The sequence below is a fragment of the Branchiostoma floridae genome, unplaced genomic scaffold, assembly GCF_000003815.2.
Source record: "Branchiostoma floridae strain S238N-H82 unplaced genomic scaffold, Bfl_VNyyK Sc7u5tJ_1439, whole genome shotgun sequence".
Classification (NCBI taxonomy): domain Eukaryota; kingdom Metazoa; phylum Chordata; class Leptocardii; order Amphioxiformes; family Branchiostomatidae; genus Branchiostoma; species Branchiostoma floridae.
Genome location: NW_023365716.1, coordinates 1,565,946 through 1,588,060, shown reverse-complemented (window position 1 = coordinate 1,588,060; position 22,115 = coordinate 1,565,946). Strand labels below are relative to the sequence as shown.

The 22,115-nt window shown below is 42.2% G+C and overlaps 2 protein-coding genes across 3 annotated transcripts in view; both read left to right on the top strand.

Moving 5' to 3' along the window:
* Positions 1-1,607: 1,607 nt before the first annotated feature.
* LOC118407605 (zinc finger protein OZF-like) lies at positions 1,608-3,688 on the top strand. Its single transcript, XM_035808105.1, has one exon. The coding sequence runs from the start codon at positions 1,690-1,692 to the stop codon at positions 3,283-3,285; it is 1,596 nt and encodes a 531-aa protein (XP_035663998.1). The 5' UTR covers positions 1,608-1,689; the 3' UTR covers positions 3,286-3,688.
* A 2,086-nt stretch (positions 3,689-5,774) lies between these two features.
* The window catches only part of LOC118407601 (gastrula zinc finger protein XlCGF57.1-like), a 63,720-nt gene continuing 47,379 nt past the window's right edge, over positions 5,775-22,115 (top strand). The window contains exons 1-2 of one of the 2 annotated variants that reach the window (XM_035808101.1): positions 5,784-5,893; positions 6,726-8,243. In XM_035808101.1, coding sequence (XP_035663994.1) covers positions 6,728-8,113 — 1,386 coding nt within the window. In that variant the 5' untranslated portion in view covers positions 5,784-5,893; positions 6,726-6,727 and the 3' untranslated portion in view covers positions 8,114-8,243. Of the gene's footprint in view, positions 5,894-6,725; positions 8,244-22,115 lie in introns of those variants that run through there. The other variant, XM_035808100.1, reaches the window with a different exon arrangement.

The window sequence follows — 22,115 nt, the reverse complement described above, 5'->3', positions numbered from 1 at the left end:
TGCGGCGAACTTTAGGTTGACACATCGGCGAGTGATATCAGGTTTATGACCTCTGAGCTATGGCCCGTACATGTCCTGACACCCGCCATGTTGTGATGTGTCGTTACGTACGTCTTTGTTGCTCATCCCCACCAATCTTACGCGATATTTACGTGATTCCAGAAGTCGTACAGACCACTAAACACAATAGACAAGCAGGTAAGGCCTTTGAGTGTCGTCCAATATTCCTGGTTGGTGCTAGTTTAGCGGTAAACTAGAATAAGTGTGTTTACGATCGGTAGTGGGGGGGGGGGGGGTAATGAGTGATGTAACGGTTACCAAATATAGATTTGTACCTTCAATATACGGTCAAAAATGGTGCATCACGAAATCACGAATCTTGCTTACATAATTATCAATTATAGATTATTTGACGATGTGGTCTTAAGGCCACACAGCAAGTAAATTTAATGGATGACATCAGCGCGCGCATTAATTTTCGCCTGATTTCAGAAAAAAACAAGAATGTCAACATGACGAGAAAGTACATACCAAAATGGGCAAATATGTTGTGTTTTAGACTAATGATTGTACTTGTAGAAGTGACACTAGCCAGTTAGCCATGACTGTAGTTACAGAAGTGAAATCAGTTAGATAGTTGTGAATGTGGCAGTAATATGAAAGCCAGAAGTGTGGTTGCCAACTTTGGTAAGTGTCTACCACACTAGTGTCACTTTAACTACACTAGTTCACGTCTTGAATGCAGGAATGAATGAGGATGTCATCCATTAAGTTAAATTTACTTGCTATGGCTTAATGTGTAGTAGCATATAGTCGTGCAAAGATCTGATGCGAGGAAAATCTGTTCACCCAAGGAGGTTATATCTCTTATAACATCCTTGGTTCACCACTTGCGCAGATTTGGAGTTCCATTCAATCAAATGTCCTGAATCCATTGCATATAGCCCTGGAAGATTAGCTCAGTGAGCTAAAGGGTATCAAAATAAACTCAAACTCAACTCAATAGGAATTATTTTGGCATAATTATGACTTAAGCAAGAACTTGCAGTGCCATTTTTTCACATGACTGATAACTTTGATGTTAACAGTGTTTTTCTGTGTATCGTCTTTTCCTTTATTCTAGCACCATTTTAACGTCGGCCCCTAACTAAATTCTACCACAAAACCTACGTTGGAATCAATCAATCAATCAATCAATCAATCACCAGGTGATAAAGCTCTTGAGGTGCCTGTGTATGTATATCTTTATGTGTTTCTGTGTCTATGTTGCTGTGATCTATGCATATGTCATTTGCTTTAAGTACATGTATGTGAGTCAGTAAGTGCCAGTAAAAAACAATCTTGAACTAGGCTGTTGAATCCCCTGTATATAGTTGTTTTTTTTATTTGTTTATTTGTTCAGCTGTATACAAACAGCCAGGGCTGACCAACTAGCCGTAGGCTATTGCCAAGGGCTGACCCTGGGAGAGAAGAATACATACATGTTACATATATAGCTAATGTATATAGCTAGGATATATCTGACTGTTGTTTATTTTATTTACTGAGACTGCAAACAATGCAATACTAGTACTTGACAAACCACTGGAAACACACCCGGGGTGCTAAAACGGGTCCACTAGTTGGACAAAAGAATTTCTTGTGTCAAATCTGAACCCTTGCTTGTGTGCAAATGACGTACATGAATTAATGTATTTTACCCACATTTTAACCATCATTTCAGAGATGGCGGAGTTCACACTTGTGCCTCCTGTTAAAGAGCTTCATGCGGAACAAACTGCAGACGAGACGCACATCAAAGAGGAGCCGACAGGAGACACTGGATGGCAACAGGATGGACAAGAGAACGTGCTGTGCCAGGAAACGTACAGTGAGGACCAGGAAGCCTACGACTTCCAACCAACCGGACAACCATGGAACGAGACTTACAACAGTTGGGAGCAGACAACAGACACGGGACGGCAGCAGGACGAGGAAAGGGACGTTCCAAACGACGAAACGTGCGGTGTAAGAGAAGAAATGGGAGCGTCCAGCTTTGAGCTTTCTACTGGGGAACTGTGTGCGGAACATCCTGGGAAGGAGACGGACGATACTGGACACCCTGGGAAGGAGAGTGACAGCAGGGAGACCCAGACAACAGACATGGGCCTGCAGCAGGAAACGTGTGATATGAACTTTCCCCAACCTGACAACACATCAACCTCACAGGTACAGGAGAGCAGAGGCTATATGGGAGGACATGTGGTAAAACACACCGGTGAGAAACCCTACATGTGTGTGGAGTGTGGGTACAGGGCGGCTTATAAGTCTCAAATATCCCAACATATGAGAACCCACACAGGAGAGAAACCCTACAAGTGTGACCAGTGTGACTATTCTGCTGCACAAAAAGGTGGTTTGAATAAACATTTAGCAAAACCCTACATGTGTGGAGAGTGTGGGTACAGGACGGCTACAAAGTCCCGCTTTTCCCGACACATGAAAATTCATACAGGGGAAAAGGCTTTCACGTGTGACCAGTGTGACTATTCTACATCATTGAAATCTAATTTGAACAGGCATATTGGAGAAAAACATATTGGTGAGAAACCTTATATGTGTGGTGAATGTGGGCACAGAACAGCTCAAAAGTCTTCCTTATCCAAACACATGAGAATCCACACAGGAGAAAAGCCCTACAGGTGTGACCAATGTGGCTATTCTGCTGCAGAGAAATCCAATTTAGTCACGCATATAAAAAAGCACACCGGTGAGAAACCCTTCATATGTGGGGCGTGTGGGTACAGGACAGCTCACAAGTCTGACTTATCCCGACATATGAGAACCCACTCAGGAGAGAAACCCTACATGTGTGACCAGTGTGACTATTCTGCTACAGAGAAATCCCACTTGGACCGACACCTAAGAAAACACACCGGTGAGAAACCCTACATGTGTGGGGAGTGTGGGTACAGGACAACTCAAAGGGGCCACTTATCACGACACATGAGAACCCACACAGGTGACAAACCCTACAAATGTGACCAATGCGACTATTCTGCAGCACACAAGTCCGATTTGGACCAACATCTATCAAAGCACAGTGGTGAAAAACCCTACATGTGCGGGGAATGTGGGTACAGGGCGGCTAGAAAGCAACACTTATCCCTACATATGAGAACCCACACAGGAGAAAAACCCTACAAGTGTGACCAGTGCGACTATTCTACTGCACAGAAAGGCATGTTAGACCAACATCTAATGGAACACTGTGGTGAGAAATGTTTGGAGAGTGCGGGTACATAACAACAACAAAGTCCAACTTATCCAAACATATGAGAACTCATACAAGAGAAAAGCGCCACAAATGTGACCAGTGCGTCTATTCTGCTGCAAAAAAAATCCTCCTTTAACCGACATGTAAGAAAATACACCGGTAAAATGACCTAGGTGTGCGGAGTGTGCGGGTACGGAGCAACTCAAATGTCGAACTAGCCAAGCATATAAGAACCCACAGAAGAGGAAAAAATACATGTACAACTATGTTATTGCTGGTATCTAGGACATCTCACCCTTATCTACTTTTCAGAAGACGTACGAAAGAAACTAAATCCACAAGTGTGACAATTGTACAGCAAACAGTACATAGTCCATTTATCTCCAGATTATGGAGGCAGCCAGCTTAATCTTTTAAAATGTAGCAAACAGCTTTACCTACCTACATAGTTCCTTGACATGGTCATGGTTGGGGAGGGGGGCGGCTTTGGGTAGTCAGTAGGATCTTTTTGAAATGAAAGAGCCCCAATTGGCGACAGATATAGAGCAGGCAACTTTGTCCTTTTGAAACGTTTAAAGCTGTAGGGTGGAAGACCCCTACTGGAATGTTATTTTTTTCTTTATCTGTACCTAGGACTTAGACTGACTTTGTTTTTTTAACCTTTGTTTATTCATGAAAGCTCAAATCGGCCTACTTTGGTAAGGAATTGTACATGAGAAGCATACATGTCCCAGTGAGCTTGTGAGGATTGTAGCTTATGTGCCGGACCGGACCGATGTAGGTTTTGTACTTTGGCATTGACTTAACCCTCAAACCACCGTATGGGGTCAAAACTGACCCCAGACGTATATGTGCCATTATGGCATTTCTGGTTGAAACCAAATTTCCTCCCATGAGTTTGTTTGTATATATGTCTTATAACTACTCATACGTTTTTACAAAGATTGGCTCATTGTTGATTAAGTTATCATAGAAAGTTTATGTATGGTCCAGTGGGGTCAAAACTGACCCCAGCATTTTTTTAAACAAACTTTTTAGACCCACGACTAAACAGGGGCTATGTGACTTTGAAGTTGGTGCAGGCATAAAAAAAAAACCTTACCCGGTCTGAATAGCATTAGTGCAAAATGTGGTCCCCATGATCTTTTGCATAAATTATGATAATGAGCTAGAATTTTTCTAACCTAATCATGTCAAACTGTCCCACATAGATTAATGAAACTATACATATATGAAAATCACAAAAAGAGTCACCTAAAAAACTGTATTTGTACAAAACGTCAGTTTTGACCCCACACGGTAATCTACGTCACAAAAAAGGTACGGTGGTTTGAGGGTTAATCTTTTTAGTTTCTCTCTTTTTAATTTTACCTGATACTTTATAGATGTAGATTTTCTACCTTTAGAAGATAGTTTAAGTGCCTAGGGCCATAAGCATAGATAGGCACTTTTCTCTTTTATGTTTAAGTTGATCACTTATTTGTTTGTGACATTATGTAATTTTAAATCGCAATGTAAAGACATATAAACGCACGTCGATGTAGGTCACACATCCAGGTACGCCAAAAAGTAGTTACTCAAGCAACTGGAAATGGTTTGGGTCACTAACGAAAACTGCTGGATAGCAGTTGAAACGTCTGACCGTTTCCAAAACCATATCCAGTTGCTTGAGTAACGACTTTTGGGGGTAACATATAAATGTAGGTTGTAGAATTGAGATAGTTTCGAAACGATCTTTGTTTTTTCATGCACTATGCGCATGTCGGTAATGATTTGAATACTGGAACATTTATAACATTGGTATACTTACTTGCATTTTATTACTTTATTTGATAGAACGTTCTAAAATTTCCATTTATACGCACCGATTTGTATACATGCACATATGTTGTGTACACATGTATTTGTATTCTTTAACCTTATAGCTTTATAGATGATACTAAGCATAATTTTGGTAAAGCTTATTCCAAATAAACTAAGTATCAGCAAAGGTAGTAATTTGCATTGGTGTTGGTTTATATCGTCTGATAATCATGATATCGCCTTCGCAGCTTGTAATATGTAGCCATTTCCAACCATGGCGTAATTTTGACAGAAAAAAATAATATAATTTCTCGGAAGAAGTGTAGACCAAGCTAAATATAAGGTTGTGATTTGAATCGTAGTCCAGTAGCATCCTTGTGGAAGCAGTGTTTCAAGATCTAAACGTGAAATGGAGAAGAAATTCTGTGCATTTATGGTTCAGCCTGGCTTGGCCTAACCGTCAAAACCTAACCTGAGACGTAAAAATTGAGGTAGAACAATTGTTATGTTTATCAAGAAATCTACATTAGTGGTAAAATACATACATTACGTTTTTCTATTACTCTTTCATAAAATACCTGAATAATAACCGCAACTATTTCATTTATAGCGTTATTTTTGCTAGGTTTAAACCAGAGAGTAAAGCGTTATGCGGCGATCTGTGGTTTGACCCATGGATTATCAGGTTTGTGACCTCTCACCTTTACCCCGTTGAGAGCTGACGTCCGCCATTTTGTTTTGCGTCTCGTCTTGAGTTTGCATATTCTCCAAACTGACGCGATTTTTACCGATTTGTAGGAGTTTTGGAGACCGGTTTTCACCACAGACCTACAGGTAAGAGCTTTGATTGTCGTTAAAACTGCATTTTTGGGGCTTATTTTGCGGCGACTTAGAATTAGAGGCGTGTTTTCGATCGGTAGTCGATGGGGAGGGGGGCATTCGAACTAATGTGTGAGAAGCCAAATATCATTCTGTATCTCAAATGTATTACCAGACTTAACAAAAAATGTAGTAAATGATAGATTAAATAACGATCGTTATATTCGTGCACCATAATGCGAAACTTTTCCTTGTAGTGACCTGCCTACCGTTTTTTGATGCGCAGCTATGCAAGTTAGTTCCGTTTTGTGTGCAGTCATTATTTTCGCATAATCTTGAAGATGCCAAGAAGCTACAGTGCCAGTGAAATGTAGTAGTATTTCCACCTGACCGATGCCGTAAAAGTGTCCACTGTCCACTCTTCTATTTCACCATTGTACAATCTCATATTTGTTCTATCACAATTAAGGTAAAAAATCTCTGGAAGCGCATGTGTATATAGATTGTTATGTTTCTATGTGCCTGCATTGTTGTGTTGTATACATGTATTCAGTTTTTACTATGAGTCAGTAAGTGCCTGTATTAATCATCTATGAACTATTTTGTCGTATCCCCTATTAGTGGCGATGTTGAAGTTTTGGAAGATCCGAAACTCCTTGGACATAGGGGGGGGGAGGGTAATGTATGTTGTTGTATCCCCTATGGAATATCCAAATCTTGTTGCTGGAAACACAATTGAGGAGATAAAACGGGTCCACTTCTTTAACTGAACGCCCTTCATCTCGTTTGTAGAAGAATTTAATGAACATGTATTTTTCTTATCCTTATTTTCTTATCATCACTTCAGTGATGGCTGGGTTCATGTGTCTGCCACCCAGTAAAGAGCTTCATGCGGAACAAACTGCGAACGAGACGCTCATCAATGAGGAGCCGACAGGAGACACTGGGCGGCAACAGGATGGACAAGAGAACGTCCTGTGCCAGGAAACGTACACTGAGGACCAGGAAACATACGACTACCAGCCAACCGGACATCCATGGAACGAGACTTACAACAGTTGGGAGCAGACATCAGACACGGGACGGCAGCAGGAGGAGGAAAGGGACAAAACGCGCGGTGTAAGAGCAGAAACGGAAGAACCCAGCTGTGAGGTTTCTACTGCAAACTTGTGTGCTGGAAATTCTAGACACCCTGGGAATGAGATGTACGATACCAGACACCCTGGGAAGGAGAGTGACAGCATGGAGACCCAGACAACAGACATGGGCCTGCAGCAGGAAACGTGTGATGTGAACTTTCCCCAACCAGACAACACATCAACCTCACAGGTACAGGAGAGAGGCAAGGTGGGAAGGCATGTTGTTAAACACACCGGTGAGAAACCCTACATGTGTGGGGAGTGTGGGTACAGAACGGCTGAAAGGTCTAACTTATCCGTACACATGAGAACCCATACGGGAGAGAAACCCTACAAGTGTGACCAGTGCGACTATTCTGCAGCACACAAATCCCACTTGAACCGACACCTAAGAAAGCACACCGGTGAGAAACCCTACATGTGCGGGGAGTGCGGGTACAGGACAGCTCAAAGGTGTACATTATCCCTACATATGAAAACCCATACAGGAGAGAAGCCTTACAAATGTGACCAGTGTGAGTATGCTGCTGCACATAAATCCAACTTGGACAAACATCTAAGAAAACACACTGGGGAGAAACCCTACATGTGTGGGGAGTGTGGGTTCAGGACAACTCATAAAGAAAGCTTATCTCGACACATGAGAACCCATACAGGAGAGAAACCCTACAAATGTGACCAGTGTGACTATTCTGCAGCACAAAAATCTACTTTGGACCAACATCTAAGAAAACACACCGGTGAGAAACCCTACACGTGTGGGGAGTGTGGGTACAGATCAGTTCAAAAGTCTGACTTATCCAAACATATGAGAACTCACACAGGAGAAAAACCCTACAAGTGTGGGGAGTGTGGGTACAGGACAGCTTACAAGTCTGACTTATCCCGACATATGAGAACCCACTCAGGAGAGAAACCCTACATGTGTGGCCAGTGTGACTATTCTGCTACAGAGAAATCCCACTTGGACCGACACCTAAGAAAACACACCGGTGAGAAACCCTACATGTGTGGGGAGTGTGGGTACAGAACAACTCAAAAGTCTGTCTTATCCCGACACATGAGAACCCATTCAGGAGAGAAACCCTACAAGTGAGGCCAGTGTGACTATTCTTTTGCAAAGAAATCCATCTTTTACTGACATGTAAGCAACCATACCGGTAAAATTACCTAGATGTGCGGAGTGTGCGGGTACGGAGCAACTCAAATGTCTAAATAGCCAAGCATACAAGAGAAAAAATACGTCTATAACTATTTTAGTGTTACTTTTTGCATCTAGGACATCTCACCTTTATCTACTTTTCAGAAGACATACGAAACAAACTAAATTTACAAGTGTGGCAACTGTTACAAATGCCCAGCAAACAGCTTTACCTACCTACATAGTCCCTTCACATGGTCATTTGGGGGGGGGGGGGGGGGGCAAGGTAACCAGCAGGGTCTTTTTGAAATGTAAGAGCTCTGGTGACAAGTGTAGAGCTGCATACAACTTTGAAAGTGAGATTATGTAAGGTGGAAGACCCCCATCCTCACGTGGTAGTTGTTGTATTAATCTGTATGTTGGCTACTCTGTGGTATTCTATATGAGATGAGAGGCAGACATGTCCCAGTGAGCTTGCGAAGATTGTAGCTTATGTGCCAAACCGGACCGATGTAGGCTCTGTACACATAGTTTCAGTACTCTTGCACTGACTTTACATGTTCTTTATAAATGTCAGTGATCATAGCATCATAGAATCTAAACTCTTTTTAACAGCGTTATATTTACCTGCTTTAGACAAGTCATTTCGATTGTATAACCTCACGCTTGAAATAATCAGCATTGAGTATAATATGCATATAGCAGTATTGACTTGATTTACTTGAACAGTCGTAGTCTGTATTCTCAGTTTTGCTAAAGTGCTTATAGTTATAGCCATATACTAGTATATCCTATCAAAATGTTTGAAAACTTGGCGTAACTTTGTAAACATCTTTCACAATAAAATGATTGTAGGCAAAACTGATTATTTGGTGTCAGTTTGAATGATCTGATATCCGTATGAATGTTAACGTTTATACACGACGATAATAAACTAGAAATTTACATGCTTTTTCCGTACTCACGTAAAGCTCGGGGTGATGTGACGCGCAGCTACGTCACAGGTCAGGTGATATAGACCTCAAGCCAAGGTCACAGAACACAGTATTTATCCGTGACCCCGTCTCTAAGTTGTGACAGGGCTTTCCTGTTTAAATAATGACTATATGTATATTGAAGTTTACGTCACTGAATCCGTTGCTGACGTCACACTTCTGCTCAGGTCAAGTGACGTAGTCGTCGGGTCACATCACCTTGAGGAGGACATGTTGAAAGCTTTGTTGTAAATTTTTATTATTTTGTGAACAGTAAGTTTATTACCGTAGTCTGATATATCTTACTCCATTGGGCTATTCCAAAAATAATAAAGGAGAATATTGGGCGGAAGACGTTGGGTTGGATGGGGGTGGGGGGTGGAAAAAATCTGGATTGGACAGGGGGTTCATGGGGCCAAAGAAACCTGGATCGGACAGGGGTGGGGGGTAGGGTCAAACAAATCTGGATTGGACAGGGGGGTTGGGTCAAATCTGGATAGTATACCGAATTCGAAGTTTACGTCACTAAAGCCGTTGCAGACGTCACACTTCCGCTCAGGTCAAGTGACATAGTCGTAGGGTCAGATCACCTTAAGGAGGACATGTTGAAAGCTTGTTGGTAAGGTTTATTCTGTGTACAGTAAATTCATTACCGTCGTCTGCTATATCTCACTCCATTGCCTAAACAGTAACATGCATTCGCATAATTCCACCAGGTGTCATTATACCGCCACCTCAAAAAATGTTGTTATAGAGGCCTTCTCAAGATTGTCTTCAACACCTAAATGTCTGAATTGTGTTACATTTAGGATATTTAACATTCGGTGTTCAAGACAATCTTGGGAAGACCTTTATACTAACGCTTTGTTGAGGTGGCGGTATTATGGCACCTGGCGGAATTATGACAATCAATGTTATATGATATGAAGAAGTAATCCAATCGTATCGTAAGTTTTGATAGAAAATTTCGTCTCAAGATGACAATTAACAGTAGAGATAGAGCTACAACCTTGACAACATATATTACCTAGGTTCAAAACTACGACGGTGGATTTGCAAGAAAGGTCTTCATTCAGTAACCATTGTCCGGTGATCTCGGGTTGACCTTTTGTGAAGGATTTATCAGGTTCGTAAACTCTCACCTTTACCCCCAGTGAGCTGATGTCCACCATTTTGTTTTGTGTCGTCGTCTCGCCTCTTACAAACGTTTTGCGATTTTTACGTGATTCCAGAAATCGTGCAGACCGCTGATTACCATAGACTTACAGGTAAGACCTTCTGTGATTGTTGTAAATACCGCTAGGTTGGTGATTTTTCAATAATTTTCAAGAAATAGACGTTTGTAAAAGATATTTGCATGGGGAGGGGGGCTGTAGAACTGTAATGTAACCTCCAAACAACTATAGAGCCTACGGGACACCAGAAGAATGGGGAAAATATGATTTTTCAACACAGTAAGAAATTAACAACCCTTACATGCAATATTAATCTCCGAAATCACAACAAAACCCTTACGTGTAATATACGCCTACGGCATATCAAACAAAATTAGAGCCACTTAACCAAAAGCTGAAAGTGTGCCCTCTGCGGCTGCGTGCAATCACTGACATTAGCCATTTAAAGGGAGTTATGAAAGACTTATGGCAGATGTCTCACTCCAGCTCTCTCTAATGTTTGTACCAAAATTAATCAGTTCTATTACCCGCCGCCTTCTGACAATGACATGAAAAAAAATCTATTGGTTTTCCCGAGGAAGTCATTTGGGGTCATGAAAGTCGGCTTGTCTAATCATTAAGAATTATACTCTTTTACTTGAAATAAGTACCAGATGAAATAAGTTGTTTCACAATCCATACCCCTCTCACAGAAATGGAAGATTCCGGTCTTGAACTTTTCTGCGGAGACCAGTGTGCTGGGGATCTTGGGAAGGAGAGTAAGTCCACAGAACACCCTGGGAAGGAGAGTGTCAGCAGGGAGACCCAGACAACAGACATGGGCCTGCAACAGGAAACGTGTGATGTGAACTTTCCCCAACCTGACAACACATCAACCTCACAGGTACAGGAGAGCAGAGGCAATATGGGAAGTCATGTGGATAAACAAACTGGTGAGAAACCCTACTCGTGTGACGAGTGTGGGCACAGGACAGATAAAAAGTCTATGTTAGCCCGACATATGAGAATACATACGGGAGAAAAACCCTACAAGTGTGACCAGTGTGACTATTCTGCAGCAGAGAAATCCACTTTGGACCGACATCTAGTAAAACACACCGGTGAGAAACCCTACATGTGTGGGGAGTGTGGGTATAGGACAGCTGACAGGTCTAACTTATCCCAACATATGAGAACCCACACAGGGGAAAGACCCTACAAGTGTGACCAGTGTGACTATTCTGCGGCACAGAAAGGCAATTTGGACGCGCATGTAGCTGCAAAGCACACTGGTGAGAAACCCTACATGTGTGGGGAGTGTGGGTACAGAACAACAACAAAGTCTAACTTATCCCGGCATATGAGAACCCATACTGGAGAGAAACCCTTCAAGTGTGACCAGTGTGACTATTCAGCGGCTAAAAAGCACAGTTTATCACAACATATAAAAACTCATACAGGTGAAAAACCCTACAAGTGTGGCCAGTGTGACTATTCTGCTGCACATAAATCCGCCTTGGACCACCATTTAAGAAAACACAGTGGAGAGAAACCGCACATGTGTGGGGAGTGTGGGTACAGGACAGCTTACAAGTCTGCATTATCCGTACATCTAAAAATCCATACAAAAGAAAAACCCTACAAGTGTGGACAGTGCGACTATTCTGCAGCACGGAAACCCCACCTGGATCACCATATGGCAGCAAAACACACCGGCGAGAAACCCTACATGTGTGGGGAGTGTGGATACAGGACAGCTCTTAAGTATACATTATCCGTACATATAAGAACCCATACAGGAGAAAAACCCTACAAATGTGACCAGTGTGACTATTCTGCTACACGGAAATCGAATTTAGACCAACATTTAGCAAAACACACAGGTGAGAGACCCTACATGTTTGGGGAGTGTGGGTTCAGGACAACTAACAAGTCTACCCTATCTACACATATGAGAACCCATACAGGTGAAAAGCCTTACAAATGTGACCAGTGTTACTATTCTACAGCAAAGAAATCTACTCTAGACGAACATCTCTCAAAACACACTGGTGAGAAACCCTACATGTGTGTGGAGAGTGCGGGTACAGGACCACTTATAGGTCTCACTTATCCAAACATATGAGAACCCACACAAAAGAAAAACCCTACAAGTGTGGCCAGTGCGACTTTTCTGCCGCACAGAAATCCAACCTTAACCGACATCTAAGAACGCACACCAGTAAAAAGATGTGAGGAGTGTGTGAGAACAAGGCAACTCAAATGTCTCAAAACCTAAGTATATAAGAACCCACAGAGGAGGGAAACCATATAAGTGTTATCAGTGTATCTACTTTGCAGCTATGAAATCTTACCTTTGTCTACTTTTCATATGCTATAAACCTGGCAGGGCTGACGACAAATCGCGTGCTTGTGTAAAACAGCTCCTAGGCTAATTGATGTTCAGTATACGTAAACGTCATCGACTCATTGAGGTTAAGTTTGCATCTAAGATAACTTAAGTGTCTGTAAAGCAAGGCATACTTGTTTCATTGTGAGAAAAAATATACAATTTTTGTGTCATTTTCGCTAAGTGTATACACTCTTAGACATCTGTATATTTCTTTGATCTGTCCGAAAGAACAACATCTACAACAATACGCACATTGTGTATACTGTTATTATGCATGTACTTGGTACATGTCGTCTGTTTGTACACTTGTATTCTTAATATTTGCACCTGATAGCAATTTATATTATACTGACATATTTGATAACTTGGTTTTGATTCTAATAAAGCACTGTCAAAGTAAAGTAAGTGTATGCAAAGTCTATGATTTGATTCTATGCCGTAGTAATTTTAGCGTAAAACATGTATAGATATATTTAATGTGACTTAATATTGGCAAAGAAGACTTTTTAAAAATAAATGGAGGGTAAACGATGCCCAAAATTGTTGTGGATTTAAATCATATTTGAACAACGTCATTACCGTGTTTCAAATTCTAAATTTCAATTGAATAAGAAATCCTGCGCATATCATCCCTCATGCCGGATTTCACCTAATTTGGCCTTAAGGGGGCACACCCCAGTTTCTCGCCCCCATTGAAACCTATAATTAAGAGACTTTTTTTCAACCATGCCGTATTAAAAAAAAACATTCCCGGGAACTACGCCTATACAGAAAGTAAGCATGTACCATATGGTCTAACTTATGATTTACAAGAAAATTCTAGTACTACAAATCTCACAATAATGAATATTCTAATGCATGTCGAAAGCCATAGCGGTGACGTCATCGGTCAAGGGGCTCCGGCCCCTTCACTGTTTGCGTCCTCGGAGCGATACCAGGAAGCCAAGATTCGGCGACAAAAACTGACCGAAAACAGCATATAGGGGTCGAATTTTATACTACCAGCGATTTGAATCCGCTACGCTGATTTAACACTGAGTAACTGGGCACAAAACGGATGTTAAAATCCCCTTACTCCGAAATAAGAAGAACTGGGGTGTGCACCGTTTACCCGCCCCAGCCCCTTTACCCGCCCCAGCCCCTTTACCCGCTCCAGCCCCTTTACCCGCCCCAGCCCCTTTACCCGCTCCATCCCCTTCACCCGCTCCAGCCCGATTTTACCCGCTCCAGCCCTTTCACCCGCCCCAGCCCCTTTACCCGCCCAAGCCCCTTTACCCACTCCAGCCCCTTTACCCACTCCAGCCCCTTAACCCGCTCCAGCCCCTTTACCCGCTCCAGCCCCTTCACCCACTCCAGCCCCTTTACCCGCTCCAGCCCCTTTACACGCTCCAGCCCCTTTACCCATCCCAGCCACTTTACCCGCTCCAGCCCCTTTACCCGCTCCATCCCCTTCACCCGCTCCAGCCACTTTACCCGCTCCAGCTACTTTGTAATTACCCGCCCCAGCCCCTTATCCTCTCACCCCTTATACAGTTATTTTGCTTCAGGATAATTTCCTGGTAGAGCTGGTCGCTAGACTTCAGGGTGTGCCGCCTCCAAAAAAATTAGACCCCTTTACAGCCCCAGCCCCTTTAGCCGCTCCAGCCCCTTTACCCGCCCCAGCCTCTTTACCCTCTCCAGCCACTTTACCCGCCCCAGCCCCTTTACCCGCTCCAGCCACTTTACCCGCCCCAGCCCCTTTACCCGCTCCAGCCAATTTACCCGCTCCAGCCCCTTTACCCGCCCCAGCCCCTTTACCCGCCCCAGCCCCTTTAGCTGCTCCAGCCCCTTTACCCACCCCAGCCACTTTACCCGCTCCAGCCCCTTTACCCGCTCCAGCCACTTTACCCGCTCCAGCCACTTTACCCGCTCCAGCCCCTTTACCCGCTCCAGCGCCTTTACCCGCTCCAGCCACTTTACACGCTCCAGCCACTTTACCCGCTCCAGCCACTTTACCCGCTCCAGCCACTTTACCCGCCCCAGCCCCTTTAGGGGGCACACCCCAGTTCATGTGGGGTTTCAATTGCAGGCGGTACACCCTGAAGTCTAGCGACCAGCTCTACCAGGAATTTATCCTGAAGCAAAATAACTGTGTATGGGGTGAGAGGATATTTTTTCAGCTACAAGACCAACTGAGTTTCGATCCTTCAACTTCTCTAGTTTTAAAAAATTAGAGGGACAAAACATTATTTTCATGTAAAAATAACGCACAAAATCGGGCATTTTGGCATTGAAAAAAACACATGAAGAAGAATTTTCCGGCAAACACGACTGATACTGCAGAAAGAGGAAAACATAAAGAGTAATCAAGCCGATTATAAAGAAAATTCTAGTACTACAGTTTTTTTAATCATCCACGACGCGCGGCATTGCAACTTGGATTAACACAGCGCTTCAGAGGTCAATCTAGGTCACGGGCCTGTTTACAGGCGTAGGAATATCGCGGAAGTAAGGCGCGGACCAAAACACAATTTGCACCAAAAACACACCATTTCCTACGCTTATCAGCCATGTAACCGTTTAATGTCATTTCGCAGGAAATAATGAGAAATGTCAACTCAAACATGAACCCTCGGAAGCCTTTCGTCACTTTTTTGTCGCGCACTACCACGGACCCCGGGCGCGGAAGAACTGGGGTGTGCACCGTTTAGGTAGAAAAAAAATTAACACAAAATGATATTAGAAATCGAGGTAGAACGTTATTTTCACTAGGCTCAAAACTGCGAGAGTAAATCGTTATGCGGCGATATTTGGTTTAACCTATTGTGAAGTGAGTATCGGGTTAGTGACCTCTCACCTTTGGCCTGGAGAGAACTGACGTCCGCCATTTTCTTTTGCGTCTTCGTCTAAGCTTTCATCTCCGAAGAACTGTCGACATTTTACGGAATTCCAGAAGCCGTGGAGACCGTTTAACACCACAGACCTACAGGTAAACATGTGGTTGCCGATGGTGCTTTCTGGTTTGCGCTTTCTGGGCGGCAAATTATAATTAGAAGTGTGTTTGTGGTTCGTATTTTGATGGGTAGGGGGGCTTGCACTACTATGATACTATATTTGTCACACAATTTATTTATTTATTTATCAATTAAGACAATTAAGTCATAGTACTTTGTAGACCCCCGGGACGCGGATAGATACTGAGTTCTGCTACTTTGTAACTTTCTATCCGGGACAGAATTTCTAGCTAGGGAAGGCCGAGTTTGAGGCTATGTATGTATGCATGCCATTTCTCTGTCCTTTGCCTGTATATGTGTCAGATAGTATCTAGCACGTAATAGCAGTTGATCCTAACGAACGAATTTTTGTATGACCAGATGTGGCAAGAGGAGTCTTTTGGGGGCTTGTTGGATTCTTTTACAAGTAATGGATTTATGCTGTTCCAGGTTGCGGCATCCCTCCCCTGCATCCAGAGAGAAGCTAGCCTCTGATTCGGCACCGTTGTCATACTCAGGTATGTGGTTTTTATAAGGTCCTGTTTATGATAAACATCATTTATTTTGACAAAACGTCCGTCACATGGCACCCCATATGTAATTGCTTATATAGTAGAAAAATATTTACCTCCATGAAATGTCATGGAGGTTATATTTTACCCTGTGTTTGTCTGTGTGTCTGTCTGTGTGTGTGTGTGTAAACAAGATAACTCAAGAACGGCTTGGTGGATTGGTTTGATACTTAGTGTGTTGGTAGGGTGTGATGAAAGCTGGAAATGATTAGATTTTGGGCCCCCTAGCGGCTCCCCTTGGTACTGCAGCGCAATTTCCGGTTTTGCTATCTTGGTGTTCTGAACATGCTATGGTCACGATTTTTGAGTATTAGATAGCTCTTGTGCTCAGGAAAAAATGACATAAGTTTGGGCCCCCTAGCGTCTAGTTTTGGGATAGCAGGGGCATTTTCGTCAAAAAAGCCTTAAGAGGATAACTCAAGAAGGGTACAACGGATTTTCATGATTTTTGGTATGTAGGTACCTCGGACAATGCTGCACAAAATGAAATACTAATTATGCAAAATAGGAACAAATTTGCATAATGACAACATTCAATCATAGAAGTTTTTTCTATGTATCTCTTGTCTTGGACGTTATATGGTCTTGAAATTTGAGTGGTAGATAGCTTGCTGTGTCACGACAAAGTGGGGCAAGTTTCAGCCCCCTAACATTTAATTTGGGAACTGCAGGGGCGTTTTTGTCAAGACATTCCAAAGAAGATAACTGCAGAAAGGATTGACGGATTGGCATCATATTAGGCATGCGGGTACCTTGGGCAAAGATGTTCATAATGATATGCATATTATGCAAATGAGGACTTAATTTGCATAATTAATGAGGAAATTGTATAATTCCATTGTTTTCAATAACTAGACTTCAATAAATGTAATACATGTTAATTATGATAGGTAGAATATAAGCAGATACCAAATATGGTAATGAGGAACTCATATGCATAATTTATGTAAAAATTGCAAAACCGCTATATGATTGATAATAGGAATTTTATAATTGTGACTTGTATGTTTGTCAATGATGAACAACACCATGCATTAATTATGTTAATGTCTTAGTCAATTGCATGAAATTTACGAAAGCTCTAAATTTTCATGGAGGTATGAGGTCACCGAACTCTAGTTATTTTTATTTTTAAAATATTAAATTTCTCTCGAAAATTTGCTTTTTACCGTCTTTTAAGATGATTGACCGGAACACATAAGAACCTGAAATGCAGGTAGAAGATTTGGAAAATTGAAGTTTCCAGGTAAACACAAAACCTAATGCTATGTGTCACACTTCTAGCATAAAGTTTTGATTCTATAATCTATTCCCCCACAGAACAGAAATGGAAGATTCCAGCTGTGGACATCCTGGGCAGAAGATGGACCATATTGGACAATCTGAGAACGAGAGTGACGACACAGAACACCCTGGGAAGGAGAGTGACAGCACAGAACACCTTGGGAAGGAGAGTGACAGCAGGGAGACCCAGACAACAGACATGGGCCTGCAGCAGGAAACGTGTGATGTGAACTTTACCCAACCAGACAACACATCAACCTCACAGGTACAGGAGAGCAGAGGCAATATGGAAAGGCATGTGGTTAAACACACCGGTGAGAAACCCTACATGTGTGGGGAGTGTGGATACAGATCAGTACAAAAGTCTGACTTAACCAAACATATGAGAATCCACACAGGCGAAAGACCTTACAAATGTCACCAGTGTGACTATTCTGCCGCACGGAAATCCACTTTGGACAACCATACAGTAGCAAAACACAGTGGCGAGAAACCCTACATGTGTGGTGAATGCGGATATAGGACAGTTGAAAGGTCTACCTTGTCCCGACATATGAGAATCCATACAGGAGAAAAACCCTACAAGTGTGACCAGTGTGACTATTCTGCAACCGAGAAATCCACTTTGGTCAAACATATAAGAAAACACACCGGTGACAAACCCTACATATGTGGGGAGTGTGGGCACAAGACAGCTAAGAAGTCCCACTTATCCCGACACATGAGAATCCATACAGGAGAGAAACCCTACAAGTGTGACCAGTGTGACTATTCTGCTGCACATAAGTGGAATCTGGAGCAACATGTTGCAAAACACAGTGGTGAGAAACCCTACATGTGTGGGGAGTGTGGGTACAGGACAGCTCAGAAGTGTAACTTATCCAAACACATGCGAAAACACACGGGAGAGAAACCCTACAAGTGTGACCAGTGTGACTATTCTGCTGCACAGAAAGGCCTTTTGGACCAACATCTAATGAAACACACCGATAAGAGGCCTTACATGTGTGGGGAGTGTGGGCACAGGGCGACTCAAAAGTCCGACTTATTCAAACATATGAGAATCCATACAGGAGAAAAACCCTACAAATGCGACCAGTGTGACTATTCTGCTGCACAAAAGTCGCATATGCAACAACATGTTCTAAAACACAGTACTGAGAAACCCTACATATGTGAGAAGTGTGGGTACAGGTCGGCTCGAAAGTCTTGCTTATCTCAACACATGAAAACCCACACAGGAGAAAAACCCTACAAATGTGACCTGTGTAACTATTCTGCTACACGGAAATCGAATTTAGACCAACATCTAGCAAAACACAGTGGTGAGAAACCCTACATGTGTGATAAGTGCGGGTTCAGGACCGTTCTAAAGTGCAGCCTATCCCGACATATGAGAACCCACACAGGAGACCCACACAGGTGTGACCAGTGTGACTATTCTGCAGCCCAAAAATCTGACTTATCCACACATATGAGAACCCACACAGGAGAGAAACCCTACAATTGTGACCAGTGTGACTATTCTGCTGCACGGAGATCGACTTTGGACCAACACCTAGAAAAGCACAATGGTGAGAAATCCTACATGTGTGGGGAGTGTGGGTACAGGGCAACTCAAAAGTGTAACTTATCCAGACATATGAGAACCCACACAGGAGAGAAACCATACAAGTGTGACCAGTGCGACTATTCTGCTGGAGACAGAACCACTTTGGCCAATCATCAAAGAAAGCACACTGGTGAGAAACCCTACATGTGTGGGGAGTGCGGCTTTAGGACAACTCGGAAGTCTATAATGTCGGAACATATGAGAACCCATACAGGAGAAAAACCCTACATATGTGAGGAGTGTGGGTACAGGACAGCTGACAGGTCTACCTTATCCCGACACATGAGATCTCATACAGGACAAAAGCTTAACAAAATGTCATCTGTATAACTATTTTGCAGCTGGAAATCAAAATGAATAAATATACTACATTAGAGGCAGACATATCAAGACAGGCTGATCTGGTGAATAGTGCCAAATAGTGCGATTCTTACTCAAGTCTATGTAAAATGGCACTTATATAAGTGTAGGGTTTGCATCTAAGATAGTGACAGTATTTAGCTATAGTCATTTTTTAAATCGACCATTATTTTTTTTTCATATTCACATTAGATGTTTTTTGACATGATAATATCTAAACGTATACAATAGATTTGCTTATTTTTGTACTAATTGATCCAAAGAACAATCTAACATTTGTAACAATAAGCAAACTATGTACTTATTATAGTCTATTCCCTGTCTTTTTAATCCTTATAGTTTTTGCCTTATAGCAATATAGAATGTACTAACATGTTTGTAATTTTGTTAATGGCTTTCAAAATAAAGAAATTGTAAGGGTTTTGTGTTGGTTCATATCGTCTGATAATTTTAATTTTTAATTGCATTGTCTTTGCACTTTAAGAATTCAGTGGGGCGAGTAAAAACATAAAAAGAAACAAATATGCCGACACCCGGGATCGAACCCGGGTCAGCAGATTACGAAGCAAACACGCTATCGCTATTACCAGCTATTACCACAAAAGCTCTGAGCTCCTTGGCAAGGACGGAAGGCGGTACTTGAACCCACTGTTTCATTTGCCTTGTAAAAAAACTAGTGGTATGTTTAATCAATGCATAATTTAGGTAAAGATTCCTTTGAAAAATGTCCACCTAATTTGGAATAAAAGTCCGCGCTTGACACAATCTGTGATGTAAAATTGAAAGTAGATAGGCATATTTGCTCGGATTAAATCCAGAAGAGTTAAGCATTAGAAGGCGATCTTTGGTTTGACCCATCGGCAAGTGGGTATCAGGTTAGTTACTTATGACCTTTGCCCTGTCAGTAGCTGAGCCGCCATTTTGTTGTGCGTTAGTCTCTTCTGCATCATCTCCTTCGATCTGACGCAATTTTTACGAAACCACCATAAAACTATAGGTAAGGCCTTTGACTGTCTTAAATGCTTCCTATCTGTCGCGTGTTCAGCGGTAAAATAGAATTTGAGATGTGTTTGTGATTGCTATTTTTGGTGGGAGGGGGGCGTTGGAAAATTTGTGTAATTATGGTAGCAGAACACAGTTTTTCGCCTATGGGGATTTACCAGGTTAAGGACCCCAAAGTGAGGTGGTTCGACGACTCAAAAGATATACCAGGGTGCAAAAGTAATTAACAAGAATTCGATATGTTGGAGTTGAGGGTAGAATCTACAAAATATGTGAAAATGAGATGAAGTTTGCCTGCTCGTTTTCCCAGAAAGAACACTTTGAAATGACCCCAGGCGGAGGTCACCATACTGCAGCCGACACACGGAAGTAGCGGGAACCGGATTCGTGCGCGAAATTCTTCCCAGCCAAACAAATATCGTAACCCAAATCATACAGCCTCAAAACTTACGTATCCCTCTACCATTTATCACAGTTTCCAACTCGCTGACGTGCACAGAAAAATTTATATGGCCGACACATGGAAACACATATAGGAGAGAAACGCTAGATGCGCGAAGTATAGGTACAGAAAAGCTCAAATGTCTAACAACCTAAGCATATAAGAACCCATGAAGGAGGATAACCATATAAGTGTTATCAGTGTAACTACTTCGCAGCTAGGAAATCTCACCTTTATCTACTTTTCAAATGCTAAAAGCATGGCAGGGCTTATGACAAATGTAGATAGAGAGCTTGTGTAAAATAGCTCCTAGGCTACTTGACGTACAGTATACGTAAACGTCATTGACTCATAGAGGTTGGTTTTGCATCTAAGATAGTGTTAATGCTTGTATAGGAAGGCTTGTAGTGTTTTATTGTTAGAAATAAAATGAGCATTTATGTGTTGTTTTAGCTCAGTGTAACATTTTGGCGATCATAGAAGTACAATTACTTTTTTTAAACATCCGTATATTTCTTTGATCTACCCGAAAGAATAACATCTACAACAATACGCAATTTTTGTATACTGTTATTATGCATGTACTTGATACATGTCGTCTGTTTGTACACTTGTATTATTAGTATTTGTAGTTGATAGATATTTGATAACTTGGTTTTCATTCTAGTAAAGCACTTTCAGAATAAAGTTAGTGTATGCAAAGAAGTCGAGTTTGGAGCAACATGTTGCAAAGCACACTGGTGAGAAAACCTACTTGTGTGGGGAATGTGGGTATAGGGCAGCTCAAAGGTCTAACTTATCCCAACATTTGATGACGCATATAGGAGAAAAACCTTACAAGTGTGATCAGTGTGACTATTCTGCTGCACACAAAAGTTATTTGGACAAACATCTACAAAGACACAGTGGTGAGAAACCCTACATGTGTGGGGAGTGTGGGTACAGGGCTGTTAGAAAGTCTAACTTATCCCAACATATGAAAACACACACAGGAAAAAAACCCTACAAGTGTGACCAGTGTGACTATTCTGCTACACAGAAATTCAATTTGGACTCGCATATAGCTGCAAAACACACCGGTGAGAAACCCTACATGTGTGGGGAGTGTGGGTACAGAACAGCTGATAGGTCTACCTTATCCCGACACATGAGAACCCACACAGGGGAAAGACGTTACAAGTGTGACCAGTGTG